This window comes from Echiichthys vipera (assembly GCF_963691815.1).
Source record: "Echiichthys vipera genome assembly, chromosome: 15".
In the NCBI taxonomy this organism is placed as follows: Eukaryota; Metazoa; Chordata; class Actinopteri; order Perciformes; family Trachinidae; genus Echiichthys; species Echiichthys vipera.
Genome location: NC_139840.1, coordinates 16,988,704 through 17,014,204, shown reverse-complemented (window position 1 = coordinate 17,014,204; position 25,501 = coordinate 16,988,704). Strand labels below are relative to the sequence as shown.

The 25,501-nt window shown below is 40.7% G+C and overlaps 2 protein-coding genes and 1 long non-coding RNA gene across 3 annotated transcripts; 2 read left to right on the top strand and 1 right to left on the bottom strand.

Annotated features, from left to right (window-relative positions):
• Window positions 1-501: 501 nt before the first annotated feature.
• aknad1 (AKNA domain containing 1) lies at window positions 502-12,961 on the bottom strand (the record flags this gene model as incomplete). The annotated part of the gene is made up of 20 exons (XM_083928629.1): window positions 502-672; window positions 773-941; window positions 1,592-1,706; window positions 2,153-2,296; window positions 2,367-2,473; window positions 2,709-2,891; window positions 3,034-3,148; window positions 3,243-3,448; window positions 3,576-3,670; window positions 4,567-4,720; window positions 4,990-5,142; window positions 5,474-5,655; window positions 9,140-9,332; window positions 9,432-9,565; window positions 9,695-9,754; window positions 9,965-10,113; window positions 10,748-10,862; window positions 10,978-11,052; window positions 11,185-12,302; window positions 12,757-12,961. 20 exons carry the CDS (start codon window positions 12,959-12,961, stop codon window positions 502-504), a joined length of 3,843 nt encoding a protein of 1,280 aa, XP_083784755.1.
• A 2,493-nt stretch (window positions 12,962-15,454) lies between these two features.
• LOC310957600 lies at window positions 15,455-19,016 on the top strand. Its single transcript, XR_014593513.1, has 3 exons — window positions 15,455-15,595; window positions 16,481-16,519; window positions 18,916-19,016. It is a non-coding gene; the product is annotated as an uncharacterized lncRNA (long non-coding RNA).
• Window positions 19,017-19,090: 74 nt separating this feature from the next.
• gpsm2 (G protein signaling modulator 2) lies at window positions 19,091-25,496 on the top strand. Its single transcript, XM_083928236.1, has 14 exons — window positions 19,091-19,289; window positions 21,458-21,679; window positions 21,759-21,894; window positions 22,026-22,165; window positions 22,261-22,384; window positions 22,518-22,633; window positions 22,841-22,996; window positions 23,093-23,201; window positions 23,339-23,468; window positions 23,551-23,627; window positions 23,821-24,009; window positions 24,128-24,287; window positions 24,409-24,602; window positions 24,717-25,496. The coding sequence occupies exons 1-14, from the start codon at window positions 19,225-19,227 to the stop codon at window positions 24,891-24,893; spliced, it is 1,995 nt and encodes a 664-aa protein (XP_083784362.1). The 5' UTR covers window positions 19,091-19,224; the 3' UTR covers window positions 24,894-25,496.
• Window positions 25,497-25,501: the final 5 nt, after the last annotated feature.

Here is a 25,501-nt window from a genome sequence, read left to right as displayed (position 1 = left end):
TTGATCTAATGCTGCTCTTTATAATAATAGAAAAAACTCCAGAAAGTAATTTTGTCCCACTTTAGTGGTTATAACGTATTTTGGGTTGCATTTATTTGATGAATATAAATGCTGTCCATCAACAAAAGTATCAATCTGCTTTAAAACAAATCCCCAAACCTAACAATATCAGGTATAGTTTAAATATCATTCATTAATTCATTCAACTTCAACCGCTTGTCCCAATCGGGGTCATAGGGGGGCTGGAGCCGATCCCAGCTAATATCGGGCGTGAGGCGGGGTACACCCTGGACAGGACGCCAGTCTATCACAGGGTATATAGTTCAAATATCCAATTTTTTTATTTTTACAGTGTTATTCAAGACTTTTACATGTATAAACATACACCCATGTAAAGCATCACACAAACAGCATTGATCAAAGATATATTCTACCGAGGCTTCAGGTATCACAGGGACAATCAGACTGATGATTACTGAGTAAACTGATCAGTGCTGCTTGTCATAATGCATGGTGTTTCCTGCCCCCTGGTGGCTGCGTGCTGTGCAGTTTCCTGTGGAGTTGAGCCTCAGCCAGGTCAGCTGACAGCCTCTTGGCCATTCGGTCGGTGGTCCTCTTCATACTGCGGGCCACCTCAATAGCCTGGTCTAGAGTCCTGTTCATGTCTTCCTCCTAGAAAACAGTTTTCAGCAATGACAACTATTGGCTCTGTTTTTTGAGAAACAGCAGCGGATCTCAGCAAACGTGCATGTGAACAGATGACACATCTTACTTTACTCCCTCTGCGTCTGCCTGTCCTGCTTCCAATCTTTGAGGGCACTGATACTGGGGAGGGTGTCCGCTGGAAGTACACATTACTGGGCAGGAGTGCCGTGTCTGACTGGGTAGAGCGCTTTCTGTGATGGGACATAGGCTGCAGAGGCGGCTCCCTCACTTTATAGCTAGATTTGAAGACACACGGTAAGAAAGAATGATTCTAGGGCCCGGCAACTGTCACGTTTTTTTAAGGCCGATACCGATTTTAGACGGTAAAAATTCACAGATAACCAATATGATGACTGATATGGAATGAAAATAGACCTTTTCTAAGTGGATTTTGCACTGATATGACTCCGCAAAGGTACTCGAAAGGCTAAGGTCTAAACAAATAACTTTATTAAAGAATATTTAACCTTATTATACATCATTAAACATTATATATACATACAATGTAATACATTGGCAACCAATTCTAAATAAATACATTTAAAATGAATAGCACTGTATGTTCAGTATCAGTCAACTGCTTAACATTTAAATAAACAAAAAATAACAAATAGCTACGACACCAATTCAAAATCAACCCAAGCACAGTTTTCTGCATTATATGTTTTGTAAAAAAGGTTTTCATATCAGTGCATATCTGAAAACATATACGCCAATACTGATAGATACCGAAGTGTCTGTGATATCGGCCAGAAATATCAGCTGACCGCTGGATCTAAATGATTCACCTTCAACAGAACTAATTATATATAAAAAAAGACAATATATATGCATATATATTATTATTATCTTTTTGCTTTTAGAAAGTTACGTGTCATGTGCATACCTTGCAGGCAGGCTGCTGGAGGAGCCGTAGCTGACCTGGAGAAGGGGCTTCTGAAGAGATGAAGAGGAGAAAAGAGACCACCTCTCCTTGGAGTAAAAACGCTCCATGATGGCTGCTGACCGCGGAAACATGAGAAGCACTACAGTATGCATGCCAACACAATACTGCACATATTTACAGCCCTGGTGTTTGTGTTGAAGTTTCAAAGAAGGACTTTAACGATGATCTTGGTAATGACAACGTATTGTCTCAGCCCTGTTTCTCCACTGTCACTCTTGTGCTTTTCTTGTTAACAGTATATTCTGAATTTTCCAAAATGTTATAAACATTAGAAGATAAAATCACTTACTTTGGGGTCTCTGCTTGTCATAGTTGTGAGAAGCCTTCCCTCCTTTTAAAATAGAGCTGGTCAGACGAGGGGTTTTCACTGAACTGTTTCCCTCCGACCCTAATAATAATAACACACATGTCAATATTTTGGATACAATATCACATCACCCATGTCAATTATATATCTGAAAATGCTGTACTATACTGTGAAGAAACTGCTGTGGCTCTGACCTCTGTTGGATTGCAGAGCCCAATTAAGTTTATATTGAAAGTCAAGTGACGAGCGCGCTCTGTCGCTGCCTCTCCTGCTCGCTATAGGTGAGTTGTGGAGCTGCAACATGACCTCAGAGCCAGCTGTGTCACCACTGTCTGTACCTGTGTAGAAACACACTTTGAAAATGTTTTGCTACAATTTGCCTACAAGTGTGTTGCGGCGGTGGAGTACCGTTGCTCTTGCTGGGGTCCATGTCTGAAGAGATCCAGTCGTCTATCCTCACCCTACTGGAAATGAGATCGCTCACATTTTGTGTGCTACTTGATGGTTTCCAAACACTATAGAGTAGAATAAAAAGGGTTACAATAATGATTGTATGATGAATAAATGGTAAGAACATGAAAGGACTACCCTGGACCGTATATAGTATCTCATGGAAGCATGTATGTGCAGTTGTGTGTTTATTATCCGATAATTAAATTTTTTTAAACTAAATGTCACATCAATACAACCCAACGTGATGAATGAACATTTTCCTTGTGTATCTCCACTAATATCACCCAGCAGGATCACCTGTTGCAGGCTGTTCTGTGGTGGGTCCGGGGTCTGGTTTTACACCTGCGCTCCTGTCGATCCTGTCTGTATTTGGAGGTGAGATAGTCCATCTTCTGTGCTAGGTGAGGCAGCTGGACCAAACCTTCCTCCAGGTCCTTCTTAAGCCGGGTTACCTCTGACTGCAAGGCCAGAATAGCCTCACTAAACACAGATGTAAACAACAGGCAACAGCGTAGAACAAGATGATTATCTTTGCTGAGACCCCTGCTTTAAGTTCTAGTTTTTAGTAGTTGTAGCTGTCAAACTCCACCGCTTGTTGCTCCTGAGCATATACAGTACTGACCTATTACAAGAGCAGGAGTTCAGTGGGCTGCCCCTCTCTTCTGTATCCATGGTGGTGCTGAGTGCGGTTTCAGATACGTGGTGATGGAGCTGGGCAGGCAGGCTGCATTCAGATCCTGTTCCGTCAGCGGTGGAGAGAAGTTTATCGTTTCAGCATTGACCAGACAAGATGTAATAAAAAGAGAACTTTCCTTATGCAGAATAACTCACCCTGCAACCTCACTGAAGGCTCCTTAGTGGTGCTCTCCACCCACTGCTCCACTGCAGCTGCTGCACCACAGGACTGTGTTTGGACTGATGGGTGAGGGCTGGCCCACCGCTGGCTGGTGAGGGAGGCTGGGTGGATGGCTGTCTGCAGGTTGGAGCAGGAGCATTCACTGTCTGAGCTGCTTAAACCATCATTCTGGGACTGCACACTGTAGATGGGAGGAACAAAATGTGGTTTCAAATTGAGATGTAGATGGCGACTGTGGCTCTACAGGAACTCATTTTACTACATACTTCAAAATGTATTTCACTGTTGCTTTGTATATAGACTTGTACCTTTCTGTGAGCAGATGTGGTTGAAATGGTCCAGAGGCTGATTGATTCAAGTAAGAGCTCCCAAATCCACTGTCAGTCTCTGGGCTCACAATCCTCTGCACCCCAGAAACCCAAACAACAGTTAAAATAAAGCAGCCAAGTGTAACCTCCACACTGCTGTCATTTAAACAGCATCCCTGAAAATCTGTTGCACAAGTCAAGTCAAGTTTATTTATAAAGCAAAAAATCGCATTACATGCCCCAATGGGCTTCACAAACGCACATTGATGGATTGAAGTAGGCAACCACTACCAAACCAATAAAAGTGCTTTAAAACAATTAAAAGCAGTGTATTGCTTTAAAAACAAACATAAAAACAAATAATAAAAACCCAAAAGCAGATGCATAATTACAAATAATACAATTAAGGGTCAGTCATAGGTAACAGAGAAAAAATGGGTATTAAGCCTGGATTTAAAAATCTTGATCTATCTAACCTTAGCTGGTAGTTTGCTCCATAGTGGAGCACAGTGAGAGAAGGCTCTGCTGCCTGCAGACTGCTTATTGACCCAAGGTGCCAGCATTTTGGGAACAAAGGGCGCGTGCTGGTAAATAGGGTGTGATAATGATAAGGTCAGATAGTGCTTGTCCATGTGATATTTTGTATGTTAGCAATAGTACTTTAAAATCAGATCCAGCCTGTATAGGAAGCCATTGTAGGGAGGACAGAATTGGTGCAATGTGGTCACATATTTTGGTTTTGGGGAGGATCCTAGCAGCTGCATTCTGAACAAGTTGGAGGCTTCTTACACTAGACTTAGGTAGGCCAGAAAACAGTACATTACAATTCTGGAGTCTGGATGAGACAAAGGCGTGAACAAGGGTTTCAGCATCAGGCAGAGATAGAAACAAAACAGATTTTTGAAATGTTGCGGGGGCTGACAGAAGGCCGTTCTGTTATTCTCTTTAATATATAAGTTGAATGCAACAAACCAAAACAGTTGCGACTGACCTGTGATATAGATGAGCTGTTGAGAGGAGGCTCTGAAAGGCTGTCAGCGTATCTGGGTGCATCAGAGGAAGATGAGACCTCCACAGCCAGACTCACACAGTCACCCAGATCACATTCACCCACTGGGTTCAGGACACTGTCTGGGGTGCAACGACTGCAGCAGCAGCAGCAGCAGCAGCAACAACAACAACAACAAGATATTTAGAGTCTATGGGGTGGAAAAGAGGGAAGTTAGGGAGGGGTGATTGTTTTGTTTACAAAATGACAATACATACAGTATGCAAAGGTAGCTCACTTACACTGTGACAAGATTACAAGGCAGATTACTTGTATGCAAAGCAAAGCAGTAGAAAAATACCACAACAGAGAGTCACAGTAAGCTCTCTCATATGGTCAGGTAGACTTTAATAACACAACACTGACCTGTCAGGCGTCCACTGCTTCTGTCTTGAGGATGAGCTGCTTCCACTTAAGTACGCTAAGACGTTACTGTGATCTATCACCTCTGACGAGACAGAGGTCCTCTCCTCCTCGGACTCAGCTGTTCCCAGTCCCTCCACAGAGCCCTGCAAGCTCCTGACACAGGACAGAGAAAAAAAAAACCTTCACACAGAGACTGGAACACTCGGTGGAACCTAACACCAGTAATGCACCTGAAACACTATCTGCCAGTGGGGAGGCTGAGAACGTGCCTGTTATGAGCACAAACACACAGCAAAGCCCCGCTCAAAACACCAATAGCTATAGACACAATAGTAAAAGTGAAACATGCACAACAGTGGTGTGTTATGTGTATGTCCTAACATTTTTTCATTTTTATATATAGAATTAAACCTGGTACCCGTTGGACTACATCATCCACATCATTGTTATTTTATTGCAGCATTTCAAATATTTTAACACGTACCTTGAATGGAAGTAGCTGTGTCCGGTATGTTCTAGTGGATCGTCAGTTATTATGAGTTCACTGCTTTGCTGTAATTCATCATCTCCATGGACCACACTGTTCTCCTCCACCTCCCCCTCTTTTTCTTCTTTTTTCCATGCCTCCATCTTATATGCCACAGTGGAAAAACCTGTACTTGGCCCCTGAAACAAGAGACCCAGTCAAATAATTTGTGGTTAGTGTAATCTTACACACACACACACACACACACACACACACACACACACACACACACACACACACACACACACACACACACACACACACACACACACACACACACACACACACACACACACACACTCAGAAATTCCTCCAGGAAAGGATTTATCACAAATGAAGGTGCAGGGTTTGGATGCTACAAATTAGCTTCTGCTGTTCAACAGAGCAGAGCAGGTTGCCCCCAGGCTGGAGTATATAACATTATAATTATATATATATAATGTTATATAATTATATAATTATATAACATACATTTTGGATTCAGACATTTTGACAGAATCCAAATGGAAATATTAATCTGTGAGGAACATAAATTTCAGTAACGGTAATTTATTTAAAGGTTACGTGTTGTAAAAAGTGAGAATTGGCTATTTTCTAATATGAAAGAGTTCAGGGTGCTATATAAACACTGTGAAAGTATCAAAATGCTCAATCCTCAGAGAAATGCAGAGAACCTATTTGAGGGTGAGGGTGAATACAGGTAACGTGACTCCAGATGTATTGATTCGCAGGATTCCATTTGCTTTGCAGATCTTTTGGGAAGGGGCGAAAATACTGGTTGCTGATAGGATAAACCATCTGTCTATCACCAACATACAGGCCAAATCAACCAATCAGATCAATGAAGCATATGACGTACTAGCAACGTTGAGGCAAAGCCCAGAAAGTAAACAACATGTCGGTAAAGGATATTTGCCGTTTGTGTAACGTGTGTTTGCAGATAAATGGCACAATTTCAGATGCCAGGACCATATTCCAACAGAAGGATCAAAGAGAAAAAGCGTTAGCAAGCGGCAGCTCTCATCTCATCTACGGAGTCGCTTCTCGTTTTGTCACACTTAAATCCGCCTCAAAACCAACGCTGATTGGTCGTTCGCTTGGCAAACGGCTCTAAATTCTCTCCGTCGCATGTTACCAGACTGATCTGTGACTGAACAGTAAAATATAATGGAGCCCGCGAGATCAGGATGGCTAGAGTACAGGTATATAAAGACAGACAGCATGAGAAAAATAATGTGTTTTTTGAACAATAGAGAATGTTAATGTGTTCTTTTAGAAACTAACAATACAAGTATGAATATGGAAACGAACATAATATTTTTTATTAATTTATTAAGAAATTATTTAACCAGGAAAATCCTCACTGAAATCATAATTCTCCTTGACAAGAATAAATGATTCCCCATTTAAAGAATAAAAATATAAACAAACAATCAGAAAACAGTATTTCACTATGCTGCTGACAATTTCAACAATTTTATTTTCATAGTTTTTAGGTATCAGTTGCATAAATTGTGATAAGATTATTATAAACACAGACACCAATGGGAGATTTTTATACACACTGCTATACAAAAGCTGGAAAGCTGAAGAAGTGACCACAAAAAGCAAGTTAAGTATATACGTTTAGCATTTCAACTGTAAAATAACTTTCCACTCCTCACAGCCCACTGTGAGGAGTGGAAAACACTGCTCAGCCACATTTATAAACGTTTTTTTTCTACTGACACATTGTGATCTGTGTAAAACAACATGTCATACCAGAACTCTTAATATGAAGCGTGTAAGGTTCTAGAATTCTACAGGAGTGGACAGTATAGAGTCAGAAGTTCATATCTGAAGATGAAGATTTATTACAGTGTGTAAGACAAAGCTCTCATTAGACTATTAGCAGAGAAAAGTATTTTCAGTGACGTGGAGAATATAAGAAAATGGAGAACTTGAGCAGCCAAAAGCAAACTGAGGACCTCTTCGAATTATATGAGAATGAGTTCAGGGTCCTTTGCAGCAAACACGACGCCCTTCAGCTGGAGAATGCAGCGGTAAAATTGCGCTACATAAACAAGCTCACATCGGAGGGGAAGAAAAAGATGGCTCTGAGTCAAGAAATCGACCAACTGAAGAAAAAGCTTCAGGGAGTTAACTCCATGAGAGTCGACAAGGTGACTGGTGTGAAGGAGGTCTCCTACTCAGGCGCGGAGGGGCCTGGTCAACACCTGGAGGTTAAGTGTTCGCTTGAATACCAGATACTTGCTGCTGAGCTCGACATGGTCATACAGAAAAAGGAAGTTCTCTCTGAAAAAATAACAGAGCTCAACCGTCAGCTCCAGACGGAGAGGGACCTGAGGGCTGAGGCAGAGGCCGAAGCAGGTGAGGCGTGTGATATTGCAGATGAAGCTATGCAGAAACTGATTGAAATGCACAAAATCTCACATGAGCCCTCAGTAACACCCCAGCTGCTCGATGCTGAGCTTAAAACGAACCCGGAAATTCTGCAGCTCGGCCACATCCTTCAGGAGGCAAAAGAATTAAAAGCCCAGACGGAGGCCGACAAATCTGAGGCGGTCAAGGTTGCAGAGGCACTCAGCAAAGAAGTAGCGGATATGCAAAGGGTCCTCAGTGTGTCAAAGAGGTGCTCCCATAATGCCCTGCAGACGCTCAACACAATGGAGAAGAGCATTGAGAATGTTACCAACAGGTACGTGGCAGAGAAGAAGGAAAGGGATGGTCTCCAACAGGAAATTGTGGAGCTGCTCCAGAAGCAAATTGACCTGAGTGACCGGATCGACACAAACAGCCTAAGGGATTTTGAAATCCTTGAAGTTCTTTGCCAAGAATGGGTAGAGTTGGAAAGAGTCTCCAAGGACCTATTGGCTAAAAGGCAGAATCTTGAAATGGAAGAACAGAAGCAGAAAGGCCTCTGCCACAACATGTTGATGCGCATTCAAATGTTCGAGAAGGAGATGGAGTTGAGGGCACGGGCAGAAACTGAACAGCTTGAGGCCGTTGAAGTTGGGGAGGAGCTTTGCCAAAAAAATGAAGCAATGCAAAGTGTGCCCAGGGTCCCAGGAAGGTCCTCTTCCAAGACAGTGACACCCAGAGGGAACAATGATGCTTTTGTATGCAATTTCTAACATCAATATAATGTTTTAAAAAAAAGTTTGCATTAGTTTTGGGGCGCCTAGTAGCCCCAAATACAGAAGCTAAAGATCCTTCGACTTTTCGAGCACTTTGCTGCCTTTCATCCCCTCTCTTTGCCCATTTCCTGTCACTGTACTAAGAATTAAATGCATAAAAAGCCCCCAAAAGTTTGCATTTGTTTAAATCTATTATATGATATAGTAATGTAGTAGTATGTTTTGTTATTATGAGCAGCCAGCTTGGTGGTGTGTGCCAGCGCAAAGGGAAAAACACAAACTGCCACAGCAATATTGACTGTTAACACAAGTTTAACCCATGAAACTAGTGACCTGGAACTCTGTTTTTGAGACATTTCACACAGAGCTATAAATGTCTGTGACCCGGGTGGTTAACATGCCATTCGAACCCCGCTTCCACAGTGGCAAAAAACTTGAAGGTGAGTGAGTGTTGTTGAGGCAGTAAGGGTGTCTGTGAGTTTGTTACCTCGTGCAGGGATGGGGTAGGTGAGGGTGTGGACATGCAGAGACGACCGGACTTCACACGCAGCGCCTCTTTTATGGGCGTAGGAGTGGAGGATGAGTGAGGGGGAGAAATCTGCTCACACAAGTTTCTGTCGATCATCTCCTTTATGTCCTCAAGGTGCATCCCTATCCTGAATATGTCTCCCTCCAAAAGCCTGCACACATAATAACACACACACACATCCATAAATGAATGGATGCATTAACATGATGCTGACACATTCACAAAGGTGCCATAGCGGGGTCTCTTAAACCTGTTTGGGTCAAAGGTGCCAGTGTTCCTGGACAGGCCCATGTAGTTTTGCATCTCCAGTGCTCTATGCTCTTCCTTCTTACTGATGTATTTTCTCTCCAGTTGGTCCTGGGCCTCCATAATGCTCCTCAACATCTGCCAATGGGCACATTTTACATGTATACACATGCAGAAGGAAGAAATTATAATGTACATCAGAGACATAAAATCAAAATGTTCAATATTCCCGTATTCAGTGCATTGCAGGACGTAAACAATACTTACCATTTGCTGTTCTGAGGTGTTCACTGACATGTTGCTTACACTCAATTTGAATTCTTCCACCTGAATAAAAGTTCATAAATAGTTTTGTGCATTTAATGGTACATGTACTTATAGTTAGTGATTTCGTTTTTTGACCATTCAAGGTGGTTTTTACACTACTTGTCACTGTCAACCATAAACAGACATTCATACACTGATGGCAGAGACTCCTCTAATTTAATCATTCAAACCACATTCACACAATTTGAGGTGTTGGCACATCAAAGTTACCTGCTGCATAAACTGGCTGATGATGTCCGTCAGCTCATAGGTCATTCTTTCCCCATCACTGAGACCCTCCTCAGGCCGGCTGGACGAAGCTGTGTTCGTCTCTTTAGTATTGCTCTGCTGGGTTGTTTCTCCTTTCTCATCAAAGTTTTCTGAAAAGAAAGCAAGACTAGAGCGATATGCACCAATCATAGGCCGTCAAATGATGTGTAACTGATATTGAGTCTTTGGTAAACTTCCATATTTGCATCTCATCTATCCTGTTGGTTGCCTACTGATACGGGGAATCAAAGGATTTTTTTTTTCTGACCTGTCTTTACCTCATCTATGGAAGCCGGTGAGACAAGTGAGAATTTTTTTTTTTAAATTACAAAATCAGGGGGCAAAAAATCTTACTTGGCTTCCAGGACTTCTATACTCATCAGTGTACGTGATGGATAAAGTGAGCTAATATCTTGTACTTTTAGTATACACTTATATTGTAAACAATATATTCATTTTTGAACTGATGTCACACGATGCATACACTGATGATCTTCTGATTTAAAACTGACAGAAATCAAAAGTGAAATATTTCAGTGTTAGGTATTCATAGTCTACAGTCATTGTTTCACACTTAATTAAAGTGCTCCAAAAGCAAAGGAAGATGTTTGTGTAACTCGAATAGTGTCATCAGACCCCATTTGTCTCTATGGAAACCAGCTGCACTTCACTGCGTGAGTTAAAGGTACGGCGTAGCAAAGCGGTGACCTGTCATAATATCAGATGTCAGACACAGAGACATACCTGACGTGGGAAGGAGAGGAGGAGCCGAGGATCCAAGACGACTTCCCTCAACTAAGTTTACCTGATGATCATCATCACGCTCTAAATAAGGCATCAGTTCTGAGGAGGGCTGAGCCTGTGGAAGATCCATAAACTTTAAACTTTCACTGCAAATATGGCTCTGAAACTGTAGTTGATTTCTCACGTCTACACACTTTAGGTCAGTCAAAAAGCAACACTTTTTTACTTACATTGGTTCCTATTCTCATTTGATCTATAAGGTTCTCTGCCTCGGCATATTTAGTTAGTAATTTATCATATTCAGCCTAAAGACATGAAATGAGACGGATGTTAGTCCTATGTACCATGAATAGCATGCATATGTGTTACTGTTACTGAAATACAAGCAAAATACAGTTGTAGGTGCAGGTGCACTGTAAACTCTGAATGTTTTCTACCTGCAGGTGATGCACTAGTGCTGGAGCAGACTGTTTGTTCTCTTCTTTGAATGTGTAGGGCTTTTCTGATGGATAGACTGAATCCTCCAGGACTCTGTTGATCACCTCTAATATCCCTGGAGAAGACTGGGCTCTGTGCATGGAGCTCAGAGGAACAAGTCTGGCTGGTCCACTTGGAGCTTTGGGGATTTTTACCTTGGGGGCAATCTTGGAGAAGTCAGGGAGAGGGTAATGGACTTGACCTTGGCCATACTTCATTTCACTGAAGGACCTAGCGCGAACAAGTGGCACTCTCTGAACCTGCTCATCCTCCTCTGCTTTGTTCTGTGTCTCTACATCTACGGCACTTGTATCCCCACTGTCCTGTTCTGAGCGTATACTTGCGTCCATTTGCCATTCTGCTTCTTCCTCTAAGATTGAATTTTTTGAAGCACTCTTCTCATCTATCCTGTCAGAGCAGAAACTCTGATTAATCTCAGAATTACATGTAGGGCTCTCAGAGTGCTTACAATGAATCGTTGTGCTGTTGTGTGCTGGAGCCCAGCTAAAAACACTTTCATCCACGCTCTCCAGTAGAGACACCTCCGGCAAGGTCTCTGCCTCGATCAGCCTACCCGACCGTAGCAACTCCTCCTGGGAGAAGTGTCGCAGAAACAACTGGTTAATGTCTGGAGGACAAGGGCAGTTGTCCTGTTTGATGTTGGTGTCCTCCTGCGATGGACTTGATGGTTTTTCAGAACCATGCTCAACAGAAACCAAGTGTTCAATAATATCATCTCTATTTCTTGTATTACATTCAGGAAAACCAGGAACATCAGGACTTGAATGAACTGTTTCTCTTCCATCGGAGCTCATATTGGCTTCAGAGTCAGCAGTCTGGTTGAAGTAGGGGCTTCCAAGGTCACCATCGTAAGGTAGATCATCGTGATCCTCATCACTAGTATCTTGTCCTGGGTCCTCGCGCTTTAAGGGCAGCTCATCTTGCATGGTGTTTGGTCTTTGGGCGGACATGTGCAATATGCTGCTCTTGGTCTTGCCCTCTGCCACCCCCTCACTCTTACCGCTGACAATACTGGACTCAGAGGAGGTGACATCGAAGCCTGACAGCTCTGCACTCCCTAAAAAAAGAAAGAACACCAACATAAAAACCAAATTAGATGGTTTCATTTCTTTGCATTTACTTTTTTTTAAGACCACCCACCATAAACAATGACAGCTCCAATTTAATCTGTGACTCTTCTAACATCATTACATGTCACCAAAAAGGAACAATAGCTCCAAAAAATAAAAAAGATGTCCCCCATTTGTGTTGTATCCTTAAGTCTTTTCCATTTTATGGATTTCAATTCATGTCCTAGCCTCACCACTAATTAATTGATTTGATATGAATCTGTGAGAGAGCTGTTGCTTGCCCTTAAATGCAAACGTTGCTACATATGTGTTATATAACTACATAGAATTATTCAGACAGTGTGATGGATACCGTAGCTTAGTGCAGATTAAAACAAAGTTTAACATCCAACAAAAACAACTCAATAGAAAAAAGTAAACGGTGGTGATTCTAGGACTTACCGCTGAGATGGATGCTGGCCTCGGAGGCTGCAGACTCTGCCCGGGACAGATGTAAGGCTAAAGAGCTCTCTAAATCACTGAGGTGGAGACTTTCATCCTCACTGAGGTCGACAAAGATGCTCTGCTGAATGCACTTCTCCCAGAGCACGGTGGGCTTGCCCTCTCCCTCAACATCTTCGTCTGGTTCCTCTGGTTCTCCCTCCATGGACACTTTGTCTTCACCTGTGTCAAGACAGGGGGGTAAGAAAGGAGGAGGGAGCACCTGCTTATCACTTAGCAACGCAACTTGCGAGCTGACAACATTGGATCAAAATGTGCTAAGCTGTCAATTATTTAACAATCAATGCATTGTGTGCTCAGAGCTTTGCGTGACATGTGTAAGCTGTGTGTGAATGACATTTATGGGTGAAAGTGTGTGTGGAAGAAATAAGAATGGCAATTGCAGACCATACAAATATTCCATGACTAAAAAACATTTTTTGTTAAGTACTCATTCTGCTGCATATAACAGAAGCAGTACTTTTAACATGGCCCTGTCAGTTTTATATTAATGAAGTATAATTATGCATTATTATTCATTGAAATGTTTGCGGCATTTTAACACTGTAGATGGTCAAGGGAGATTTTAACATTCTGCTGGGCACATCATATTTTATAAGATGACACGTTTTGCATACATAATAACAATATGTAGGCTATGTACTATAGAACTTTACTTTAAGATAAATGTAAAAAGTCCTTTTGGTTCTGAACTGTAGTGGTATAACGTTATAAGTATAAAGTAGCAAAAATGGAAATAATCAACACTGTATTTAAGTTCATAAGTAAAGCGACATTAACTTTAGTAAATGTGCTCAGTTACTTTCTACCACTGGTGAGTGTGGAGTGTGACATAACAACAAAGTCATGTAGAATAGCCTCCTACACTACAGACTGTTAAAAAGGCATTTCCAGCGTCTCTTTTACCTTTTAAGTATCATATTGTAATGTGGTGGTAACTTACTCGGGTTTTGAACTGGTCCTTCAGCAGCACGACATTAGTTTTAAGTTGATCCGATCCACAGCCGTGCTCTTGCTCCTCCTGACATCTTCTTGCACCTATAGCTGCCGTATTTCCTGCCTCTCTCTTCCTTGACATATGGTTTCTGGGACAGGTTTAGTGTCTGCGGCATCATCAATAATGTACAGTGGCCTGCACGGCAGCGCTGAGCGTCTGGAGCCGGGCTGGCAGCAGGACAGGCGGAATGTGGTTGCTAGGTAACGGTAATCTCCGATCTCCACACAAAAAAAGACCAGTAAACACAGTTTTTAAACAGTCAACTTTAGTATTTTAAGTTTCTATTGAGAGTATTTTATAAGGTCTGAGTAAATGGAAAGTTACCGCCTCACCTCCCTTAACAATACTTAGTGGTCCTTCGTGCTTTATGGAGTAAACTAAAGTGACTTAAGTCTCGGTTAAAAAAAATAAATAAACAAATAAATAAATGAATAAATAAATAAATGTGTACCTAAATGTACTAAATGGATGGACCTTTTCAAAGTTGTAAACATAAACATGTCACAAAACAGTCCTAGTTTATTTCCTGTTGCAGTGCGTATGAATGACATCAGCTGACAGGAAGTTACCAAGGACCAAGGCTGTTGCCTAGCAATGGAATTCCGTTGAAAGGTCTATAAACAAATAAATACAAGAATAAATAAATAAATACAGAAATAAAGAAAAACATGGATAAATAAATGCTGAAATAAATGAATAAATAAATAAATGCGTACATCAATGTATAAATAAATAAATACACCTTAAATACATAAATGCATAAATACAGAAATAAAGAAAAAATGGATGAAGAAATGCTGAAATAAATAGATAAATAAATAAATATTTATTTAAATATATAAATACATAAATAAATAGACCTCCTACCTCATTAACATATGGACACAGAAATACAGAAATAAATAAATGTAGGTGAACAAAAAAATGTAGAAATAAATGTAAAGCATTTATTTATTATTTTATTTTATTATTTATTTAAGTATTGTACATGTATTTCTGCATTCATTTATTTATTACTTTATTTACGACGTTATTCCTTTCTTTATTTGTAGATTTATTAATGCATTTATTAATTGAGTCTGAGGTCATGTTTAGTCCTCCACGGTGCTTAGGCTACTTTGAACGCCACAGGGCGTCAAAATGTCAAGATAAAGCCCGTCAGGTAGAGTCTGGCAAAGCGAAGTAGTCACTTCAATTCAATTTAATTCAATAGAGCTTTATTAGCATGACCATATTGCAACGGTGTATTTAACAATTATGATAATTGCATTGAACAAGTAAGAAATATGAGTATGAACAACGTCCAAGAATACAAATACATACAAATGATACAAATGTTGATACAATAAAATACAAATATATAATGGAAATATATTAAAATAAAGAGATCAAATGATAATAACAAAAAATAATAGTACATAAGTATAAAGTTTAATTACTGACAGCCAAATAATGACTATACGTCATCCTTTCTATTCAAATCTATTGGTCCGATGACTGTTACTCGGGGGCGTGGCTACCTTTGAATGTCGTGCCCTGATTGGCTACTCGGCGAAAACACATAGGGTAGTACAGCCACACAAGGTTTCGTCTTGTCTCCCATCGAAGTTAAGTCGAAGTTTTACGAAAGTTAAAGGATAATGTAGAGTTAGGGTTTGACATCGTACAGTTTGTCCTTATTTTACAGACGCCCGTTTAGTTGTTTTAAATCGTCTTTATGTTTTTATTCTCGTGAGAAAGTAAAGAAGAGAAGTCACCGTTGTTCGAACTGGATCGTCTAACGTAAGTTTAGCAGCTAACGTGCTAACTTGCTAATCCTTTGCTGGATGTGGATAACTGTGTTAAAGTTATAACTGACAGTAGTGACGCTACCCATCATGAACATGTGGTGTTCACAGACCTCTCTATCGAGCCTCCTCACCATGAAGAGAAAAGGCACTAAATGTGTCTGAGTAGAGCTCATACTGACAGGGATGTGTCCAGTAGAGATTAATAATAATAATCAATAGTGTAACTCTTTGTTCATGTGTGAAATATGAAATAACTGTAAGAATCACAGACCCATGTTGAGCATGTTGTATTATATTAACCTTTACTATATGAATATAGTGCATAACTGTATGTATGTATGATTGTGGCCACTTTGATACAGGCATGCCATGTTATTCTTACATCATTTAATTTATATGCCAGTTTAGAAATATACAGTTACACCCATCAGCCAGGCCTTTAGAGCATATACAGTCTACCCTCAGTTGCCAGTTTAGGGGGTACACTTAACTAAAACGAATGCAAAAGCCCTGCAAGAAATATTTAAATGTTTAGTTTTTGTCAAAACATAAGAGTTGATTCAAATGTATGGTCATTTTTTTAAGGCTGTAGTTTGAAGTGATGTTGAGATGTATTACTTTATACTATGATGTGTTTCTAATATTCAGCCTTCCCTCATTGATAGTTATTAATTAGGTTTACCTGGTTTATTATGTACAGGTAATTGTAGGTTGGTGTAACTGGCAACATATCATCTGAAGTACCAATGTACGTACTGTTAGTTTAATGCTATATAAAATGTGTATCACAGGCTAAAACACTCAAATGCGTATTACTGTAACACCAGTTTATATTTAGGTGTAAAGTTATTCATGGTCACAACACTCTTCCTTACAGGCTTCCCAGATTTCCTGTTCCTGTGTGGAAGACTTACCGGTCAGTATCCCAGTGCGTATTGTTTCTTTCTGGTGTTTTCGTAGGCTTTTGCTGGCTCATGGTGTAATGCTGAGTTGTGTTTCTATCTTTAGATTTTGCTCTCAGTAGCAGCAATCATTTTTAAAGAATCAATGGGGCTGTACGCACAATTAAAATAGATCACATCTGTGTGTGTTCAGGATGAAATCATGGCCTTTTTGCGACCGATGAGTCAGTGATTACCGAGCGGTGAAGCTGTCATTAAAAAACAACCTTGTTTCTTTTGATGTGCCTTTACACTTCACTTCCCCCTGTACCACACTTCATGCCCGCTGTAGCTGTAACACACCCAGTTGGCGTACAATGGTGGAAAAGGCTGCACCAACACTGGCAGACATCAATCTGTGATTATAATAAAGTGCAGGAACCTGTACTGCACAGGCTCCCAAAAGCCCTGGGTATTAGTTTGTGTTAATACGGTTCACATGCACATGGCAGCAGGAAGAACCGGCTGGACACAGAGCTGATTTCATTCTCATTTATTTTTTAATTTTTCTCAGACAGGTTGATTAAAACACAATTACTCAGTATACAGTATATGGGCTAGAACTTGTCTCTTTTTCGTAAGTTCATGGATGGATTATGGTAGAATACAAACCTCTGTAGAAACTTGCGATATCAGCAACAACGTTACCCTTATATTCACACTTGTTTGAGAGTGCAAACAAGCTCCTCTCTGTGTATTTGTTTCTAGAAAGCCTTAATCTATAAAATGTCCCCTCAGTTCTACAGTAAGTTTACTGTTGTATTTCTACTGCTACTCATACTGTGTTGAGTCTTTTCATAGAGAGAAATTTACCAGCGGAACAAGAAACTTTGACATCAACAAGACATGATGGAGCTGTTGCAGTTTGTCAAAACAGTTCTTGTTTTTGTTTCAGTTTTTGTTATAATCTGTGGTTTTTTTTTAAAGATTTGCGCTCTTCCTTTTATGAGTTCAGTGCTGATCGAGCAAGCCTGTTTCAGATCAAAGGTCCTAATTCAGGCTACTTTATAGTAGACTGGCCTCCTTTCTATGTCCAGTCAGTAGAACTGGGCCTTGATTAATAAATGCAGTACCTACATATATATATATATATATATATATATATATATATATATATATATATATATATATATATATATGTATGTATATATATGTATATATATATATATATATATATATATATATATGTATATATATATGTATATATATATATATATATATATATATATATGTATATATATATATATATATATATATGTATATATGTATATGTATATGTATATGTATATATATATATATGTATATATATATATATATATATATGTATGTATATATATATGTATATATATGTATATATATATATATATATGTATATATATGTATATATATGTATATATATGTATATATATGTATATATGTATATGTATATGTATATATATATATATATATGTATATATATATATGTATATATATATATATATATACATATATATATGTATATATATATATATATATGTATATATATATATATATATATATGTATATATATATATATATATATATATATATATATGTATATATATAAGAAGCTAACTAAGCATACCATTGAGTGGCCTATATAAAGTAGGGCTAAGCATATTTAGAGTAGTTTAATGTGCAAGTGCCATGTGTTTTAAATGTCCCTGAACAGTCTTTAAATTAACACAAGACACACTGTTATTCAGCATAAAGAATTAACCTAGTTTGCAAATAACTGGTCTGCCCCATTTTCCATTTTGTGTGAGTGGGGGAGGGGAGGGGCTAATGGGTTAAATTTGGGGGACAAATGGGTGTGGCTGATATGACCTCATGGAGAAATGAGGTAATGGTTGGTTCTGGTCTTTACTTGATGCAGTCTGTCTTATCCATATAGCTTGCTTATCACTGTCCTTTCCTTTGGTGGAAGTTGTAATTCTGTCCAGTATGTTCTTCTGTTTGCTGTTTTCTTTTTTCTGCAGGGCTTCAGTTTTAATTTAGTGACCTTTCTCTTGATGAATCATGCAACTACCTCTCATTTGCATTTAATTACACACTCTGGAGAGGATATTTTTCCGGCCATCTCTGCCCGCATAGGTTACATTCTGTGCCGTTCATAGCTTGCTCACCTTGTAGCCACTTTAGAGCACACACCCACATCTCCAAGCCTGGATCAATTGAGTCACCTTCTTAGATTGACAGCTTGCTTGTGTTGACCGCCATCCATTCATCCCCACTCTGCTCTCTTACTTTTCTGCCTGCCCCGCTTGTGCACGCTGCTGTTTGGTTGGTGTTGCCATGGCACCGTGTGGCCAGAATGAGGCTTCACACACAGCATCTTGTGTTCTCTTCACAGAGGGCCGCTGACGAGATTGAGGTGCAGTGACGCAAAACTCACAAGTATACGAACGCAGCCGTGTGGACTGACGCTCAGGACTCTGCAACTTTGTCTAACACTCGTGGGGTTACTTTGCCCCCGTCAACATTCGACAGAGGGATGGTCACAGGCTTGACCACATTTCCTAACTTTGTTTGGTTAACCTCCTCTTGCCACGCTCCGTTTGACCAAAGATTATTTTTTTTTCTTTCTCGTTGACTATTGTTTTTAAACGCAACCATTTTTTCCGGAACAAAACTGGGATTTTCCCTCATATTATGCACATCAATGGATACCAGTGGCTCAGTGGTTAGCACAGGAACTGAAGAGCAGTCCTTTCATGTCCGCTACAGGTAGGAATCCCTCCTCTTTCAACTAAGGTATGGTTGTAGAGTAGATTTCCTGGCTCTCTTTTTTTATAATAACATTTCTCTCATTAGTTTTAGAAGGGAAAATTAAAGTAGGGTAAATTAAAGTATTGGTCTTTGGTTAAGAGAAGAAAAAATCTCTTTATATTTCTAATTATTTTAACACTTGTTACATAAGATGTGTCAGGTATTTATTTATTTAGTGTTACCTTGTTGAGGAAGTGATGGTGTATCGTGGGATATTTCAATGAAAATTAAGGCCTAGGTTAAATTATCGAGTAGGAGGACTGTTTGTTCACTAAAGACAGGTGAGTTTCCCACAAAGGCATCAGCCAGCTGTCCCCACAGTACGTACCCAGGTATAGAGCTCTGGCAGCAGGTGTGACCTGCTCCGGTTGGCTTCAATATTTAACAAGCCCTGAAAAATTCATCACTCACCGCTTGCTTTGTTTTTCGCCACGTGTGTCCAACTTATTTGGACAGAGTAGGCGTTGTTTTTCCCCGTGGATACTACTGTCTGGATGGTTATCGTTAATGACTTGATTCCATTAAACTTCACTACAGAGTCTGCTTGTGCTTGACACGTCTAATAAATCTACTTAGTACTCACCAGCAATGTAATCCGTCAGGTGCGCACTCAACAGACATAATCTCAGGTGACCAGGTCATAAGAGAGAGCTTTAAAGACAGGCAGATTAGCCAATAAAATGCTGATTCTGCAGCTTCCTTGCTGCCATGCATTGGAAGTTAATACTCTGACAACATCACATGCGTCTGAAAGTTTTCCGATGCGTGATGCTAAAATCTCTAATGATGTCAGATGACAAATGGTTTTGATGTCGCAGGAAAGGAATGCTATTTTTATTATTCTTTTTTTTTTTTTAACCTTTTTAGATTTAAATCAACAACAAACAGGATCTTGATCAGCTTCCTTTAGTAGAGACCACTAAACTGGGTTAAATCGCTCTCTCTATGCGAGCTGCAACCTGGAAGTTTTTCTATCGGAAACGTCGGTAGATGCCTTTCAGAAGTTTCATGTGCTACTGTTGTTGTTGTTGTTGTAAGACACGAAAAGCGAGCAGGTAGGCTAGTATTTGCTACACTGTTCGAAAAGTATGTTGTTAACTTGGTAGTCAACAGAAAGTAGGCTTTGATCAACATGAAGATGTAAGACTGCTGATTATATGAGCTTTATCAATTATTCACAACTCTATGGTCGCTTTTGTTATTAATTATAGCCTAGCTTGATGATAAAACAAGCTACCTTGTTCGGTATTTTTGTGTCATTTTAAAAGCACATCATGGATTATGTAAGCTATTACGTCATGTCAGGAATCTAAACTAGATTGTGTCTTATGTTAGTGTTTCTGGCCCTGTTTTTGAGAGCTTTCAGTACACGCAGAAAAGTTTAAGATTAACTGATTAGACTTTGTTTGAAGCCGATCACGTCCCAACAATACGGTTTCCTGAAAAACAAAACTTGGCAGATGCACAATTTTTGCTTTGCACACATTTGCCGCTTAATCTAAAGATAATCTGCGTGCAGATAAGCCGCCGGCCATTGTCGTGACACTCCTTTTATCTGGCCTTGAAACGCCCAAGCCGAACATCATTTGAATTCAAAAAGGCTTAGGTTATTCAGTTTTCTCAACACCCCCATTCGGATTGCATGTTACATATTATATCCTATGTAATTTCCTACAATACCCAATCTAGATGTTTTAAGGCATAACACACAAAGTATTTCTAATTCTAAAGCTCAAACTAATGAACATGTTAATGGTGAACATTTCTGCCCATTGCTCTTTGCCTCATTGACTGTAAAATGAACCCACTTCACTTTCTCAGGCATGTCAGAAGGATGTGAGATTTATCATAACAAACAGACCCCAGTTTGAGCCATTGTTCTCCGTAAGTGGAAGGAAGCAGCTAAAAGCCCTCTTTCGAGCTGAAAGCTTTGTTCCTCTGGTTGCGAGTGGAGTTGAGTCAGTTGGCTGTAGGTTTCAGCCAGAGAAGATCATCTATTTTTCCACAACTTCTTCATAATTGGACCTTAATTGTTGTCTTTGGATTCTAGATACCTTGCTGCTGCTCAGTAAGAAACCAGTTCAAACAGCAGCCAAGAACCTTGACTCTTCTTCTTTCTGCTGTAGGATGGAGGTGTCCTGCCTGGAGCTGGCGTTGGAAGGCGAGCGGCTCTGTAAGGTGGGAGACTACAGAGCAGGCGTCTCCTTCTTTGAAGCTGCAATTCAGGTGGGCACGGAGGACCTGCAGGTGCTCAGCGCCATCTACAGCCAGCTGGGCAATGCCTACTTCCACCTGCACGACTATGCGAAGGCCCTGGAGTTCCACCGGCATGACCTCACCTTGACCAGGTTGGACCTCCACAAGAACCCCCACATACCTGTTATCATTACTATATCTATTATTACTAACATAATGTGTGTTGCATAGGACAATTGGTGACCTGCTCGGAGAAGCCAAAGCCAGTGGAAACCTTGGCAACACATTAAAGGTGCTGGGGCGGTTTGACGAAGCTGTGGTTTGCTGTCAGAGGCACTTGGACATAGCGAGAGACATTAATGACAAGGTGAGGCAGCTGGATGTTAGAGCCCATTAGTGATAATGTATCCAGTGAATTATTCTGTAGTGTATGAGAGGGGTTCAGAAGACATCAACCTTCAGCACTGATGTGCTTTTTTCTTTCTTGATTTGTGTTAGGTAGGTCAGGCGCGAGCTCTGTATAACTTTGGGAACGTGTACCACGCAAAAGGCAAAAGTATCTGTTGGAGTGGAGCCGAGCCTGGAGATTTCCCAGAGGAGGTCATGACGGCACTGAGGAAGGCAGCTGAGTACTACGAGTAAGTGACTGTACAGTATGGGGCTGGTGAATATTTCTGGGTGTCATTTTAATCATACCATGCCTTCCTGTTATTGACTGAACGTGTATTTTCAGAGCAAACTTGGCGATAGTGAAGGAGCTTGGGGATCGCGCCGCTCAAGGTCGAACCTATGGCAACCTCGGCAATACCTACTACTTGTTGGGAAACTTTCACAAAGCGGTAGCTTCTCACGAACAGGTGTGGTGTAACCCTTGACAGCCCTTTCACTAACAAAGCCTACACGCTCCATAGACAAGCATTATGTGACTGATCCAGTAATCAGTCTTAACAGAAATGATGAAATGTGTGTCTGTGTCTTTTTCTTGAACAGCGTTTGCTCATAGCTAAGGAGTTTGGTGACCGCTCGGCCGAGAGACGAGCTTACTGCAACCTGGGGAACGCCTACATCTTTTTAGGGGAATTTGAAGTGGCAGCTGAGCATTACAAGTAAGCCACAACCTACACACTCATCGTTTTGAATAACTTTCTGTATAAATAATGTATAATATCATGTCACATGCAAATACATTCTTACTTCAACAAGAGGGACACTGGGAACTGTGTGAGCTGATTCTAAGCTGATGTAAGAAGCCAGAGGCAAATATCAAGGCCTCTCCACAGTGTTTTGAAGCAGCTTGTCTCCGTGTTTGTCAGGAGGACACTGCAGCTGGCTAGGCAGTTGAAGGATCGAGCTGTGGAGGCCCAGGCCTGCTACAGTCTGGGCAACACCTACACCCTTCTCCAGGATTATGAGAGAGCCATAGACTACCACCTCAAACACCTCATCATAGCCCAGGACCTCAATGACAGGTGCACACACAGAACACACACATTCACTATAAGACGGAAAAAATGTCCTATGTCCCCATACATATATTTAATGCGGTGTGTTTTTTTTAAATGTAGGATTGGAGAGGGCCGTGCATGCTGGAGTCTTGGAAATGCTTACACTGCACTGGGGAACCATGACCAAGCCATGCACTTTGCCGAGAAACACCTAGAGATCTGCAAAGAGGTACATAACCTAAATGAAAGCTGTGTAAAATATTATTTGCTGCATTATAAGCAGTTTTACTAAGGTAAATAGAATAATAGTAATAATAGTAATAGTACCTCTCTATGTATATATGTATATTCTATATATTTTTCTAGACTGGAGACCGGAGCGGGGAGCTGACCGCTCGTATGAACGTGTCTGATCTCCAGATGGTTCTGGGTCTCAGTTATAGCACAAACAACTCCACTATTTCAGAGAATAAGGATATAGACTACAACCTGCATGGTAAGCTTAAAGTTATATGTCTCCTCTTAATGGTGTAGTTTGTTTATCTGGTATTTATGTTGTTGTAATTGTTGTGTTTTAGGAGCAAGGCCCAGGATGAGCAGAAGACACAGCATGGAGAACCTGGAGCTGATGAAACTCACTCCAGATAAGCTGAATGTAAGAACTTTTGTCCCGTCACATGAAGTCCACAATCCACTAATGCACATAAAGTTCCATGTCATCTTTTCTGGCTAAAACCTTATTTTCTGACCACATAAAAGAAATGGATGCTTTATCTTCCCCAAGCTTATCGTCCTTTTCCTCATTTCCTTCTGCGTTGTGGTAACTCATCTATTCCTTTGTGTTGAAGGGTCAGAAGTGGAACAGTGACATCTTGACCAAACAGTCCAAACCCTCCCTGGCTAAAAGCTCCTCCAAGCTGTTCTTTGTCAGCCGCCTGCGGGGGAAGAAGTACAAGTTTGGTGGCTCCAGTAAGGTCCTCCAGGACACCAGCAACACCCTGGACACCAGCCAGACGCCCGCACAGGGACCACAGAAGGTACACACAGTACAGCATTCAGCTGATTATCGCACACATTTAGTATCCTGCAGCTATCATCAAACACAGCTGGTTCTGTTAAGCTATTTTTCACATTTGTGTTTTTGTACTTAATCAGCGACTCAGTCCTGACATGCTCGGAGACGAGGGCTTCTTCGATCTGCTGAGCCGTTTCCAGAGCAACCGTATGGATGACCAACGCTGTTCAATACAGGATAAGGACAGCAGGTTATCATTAAGCAGTGGTCCAGAGTCGCCTCCCAGAACCATCAGGAAATGTGAGTCCTTGAATTCACATTCAAAAGTCATCCACTTATCACAGTATATGTAACTTTGCATACTGACATCAAACTTCTCTGCTGTGTATCTCTTCTGGCTGCATTCTCTTGAACTCTGTAGCTTTATCAGAGTCTGCCAACGTCTCTGGTGCCCAAGGCCGGCGGTTAGAGGAGTCGTCAGCAGCAGCGGGGGGAAGCCTTCCTGGCCTCAGGCTCAATCAAAACAGCAACCAGGCCGTGCTCAGCCACCTGATGGCCAACGCTGACAATGCTGAGCCTGATGACGACTTCTTTGATATGCTTGTCAAGTGCCAGGTAATTGATCTATACTACTGTCTCCTGCATAAGCATACAGTACATAGAGAAGTTATAATGTGCTTTTCTAAGCAGATCTCAAACTGCTGCTCTCTTCCTCCCTCTCTCTACCAGGGGTCCCGTTTGGACGACCAGCGCTGCGCCCCTCCCCCTCCTCCGGTCCGAGGGCCGACCGTACCTGACGAGGACTTCTTTAGCCTCATCATGCGCTCTCAGGCCAAACGAATGGACGAGCAACGCGTCACCCTGCCTTCTGCAGCAAACACTACAGCCAGGCCCAGCTCCAACTGAACTAAGCACTAAAAAGGACCTCCTTTTTTTAAATTTTTCTTTTTGTTCATTTCATGAAGGTTGGACCAGTGGGGTGGTCTCTCATAAGAAAACCTTGTGTATCTTTAATTTTGTCCTTTTGGACAAAACAAAGCACTGTCAGCAGTATATGTAGTGTACAGTATGGAAACATCTCAAATTAACACGGACTTTGTTTCAAACTTGTTTCGCCCAAGTTGCACACAAACAAACTCTCAGCGGTATCAGGGACAAAATAGTGTTTTGTTTTTTTTTAATCCTTTTAATTTCACCTTTTGTGTATTTTTCAATACACAACTGCAGATATGTCTGTATTTATTGTACTTTTCATGATTATGTTGTAATTTTGACTGCCGTCCCACCACTATGAACTAATGTGGTTTTTACTCACCGTGGTGTCTGAGTCAGGGTTGACACAGAAATACAGCACTCTTTCCATGTATTTAGTTTGTATGTGACTTTTTTTTCAGATGGGGGTTAAGAGTTACCGAGGTCAGGGTAAGGAACTGGTATTTTAAACAAGCTGTTTGATAAAAGAATTTAACCCATGTACAGCCTTTATACTTGTTTGTACTAAATGTTTCAATGAT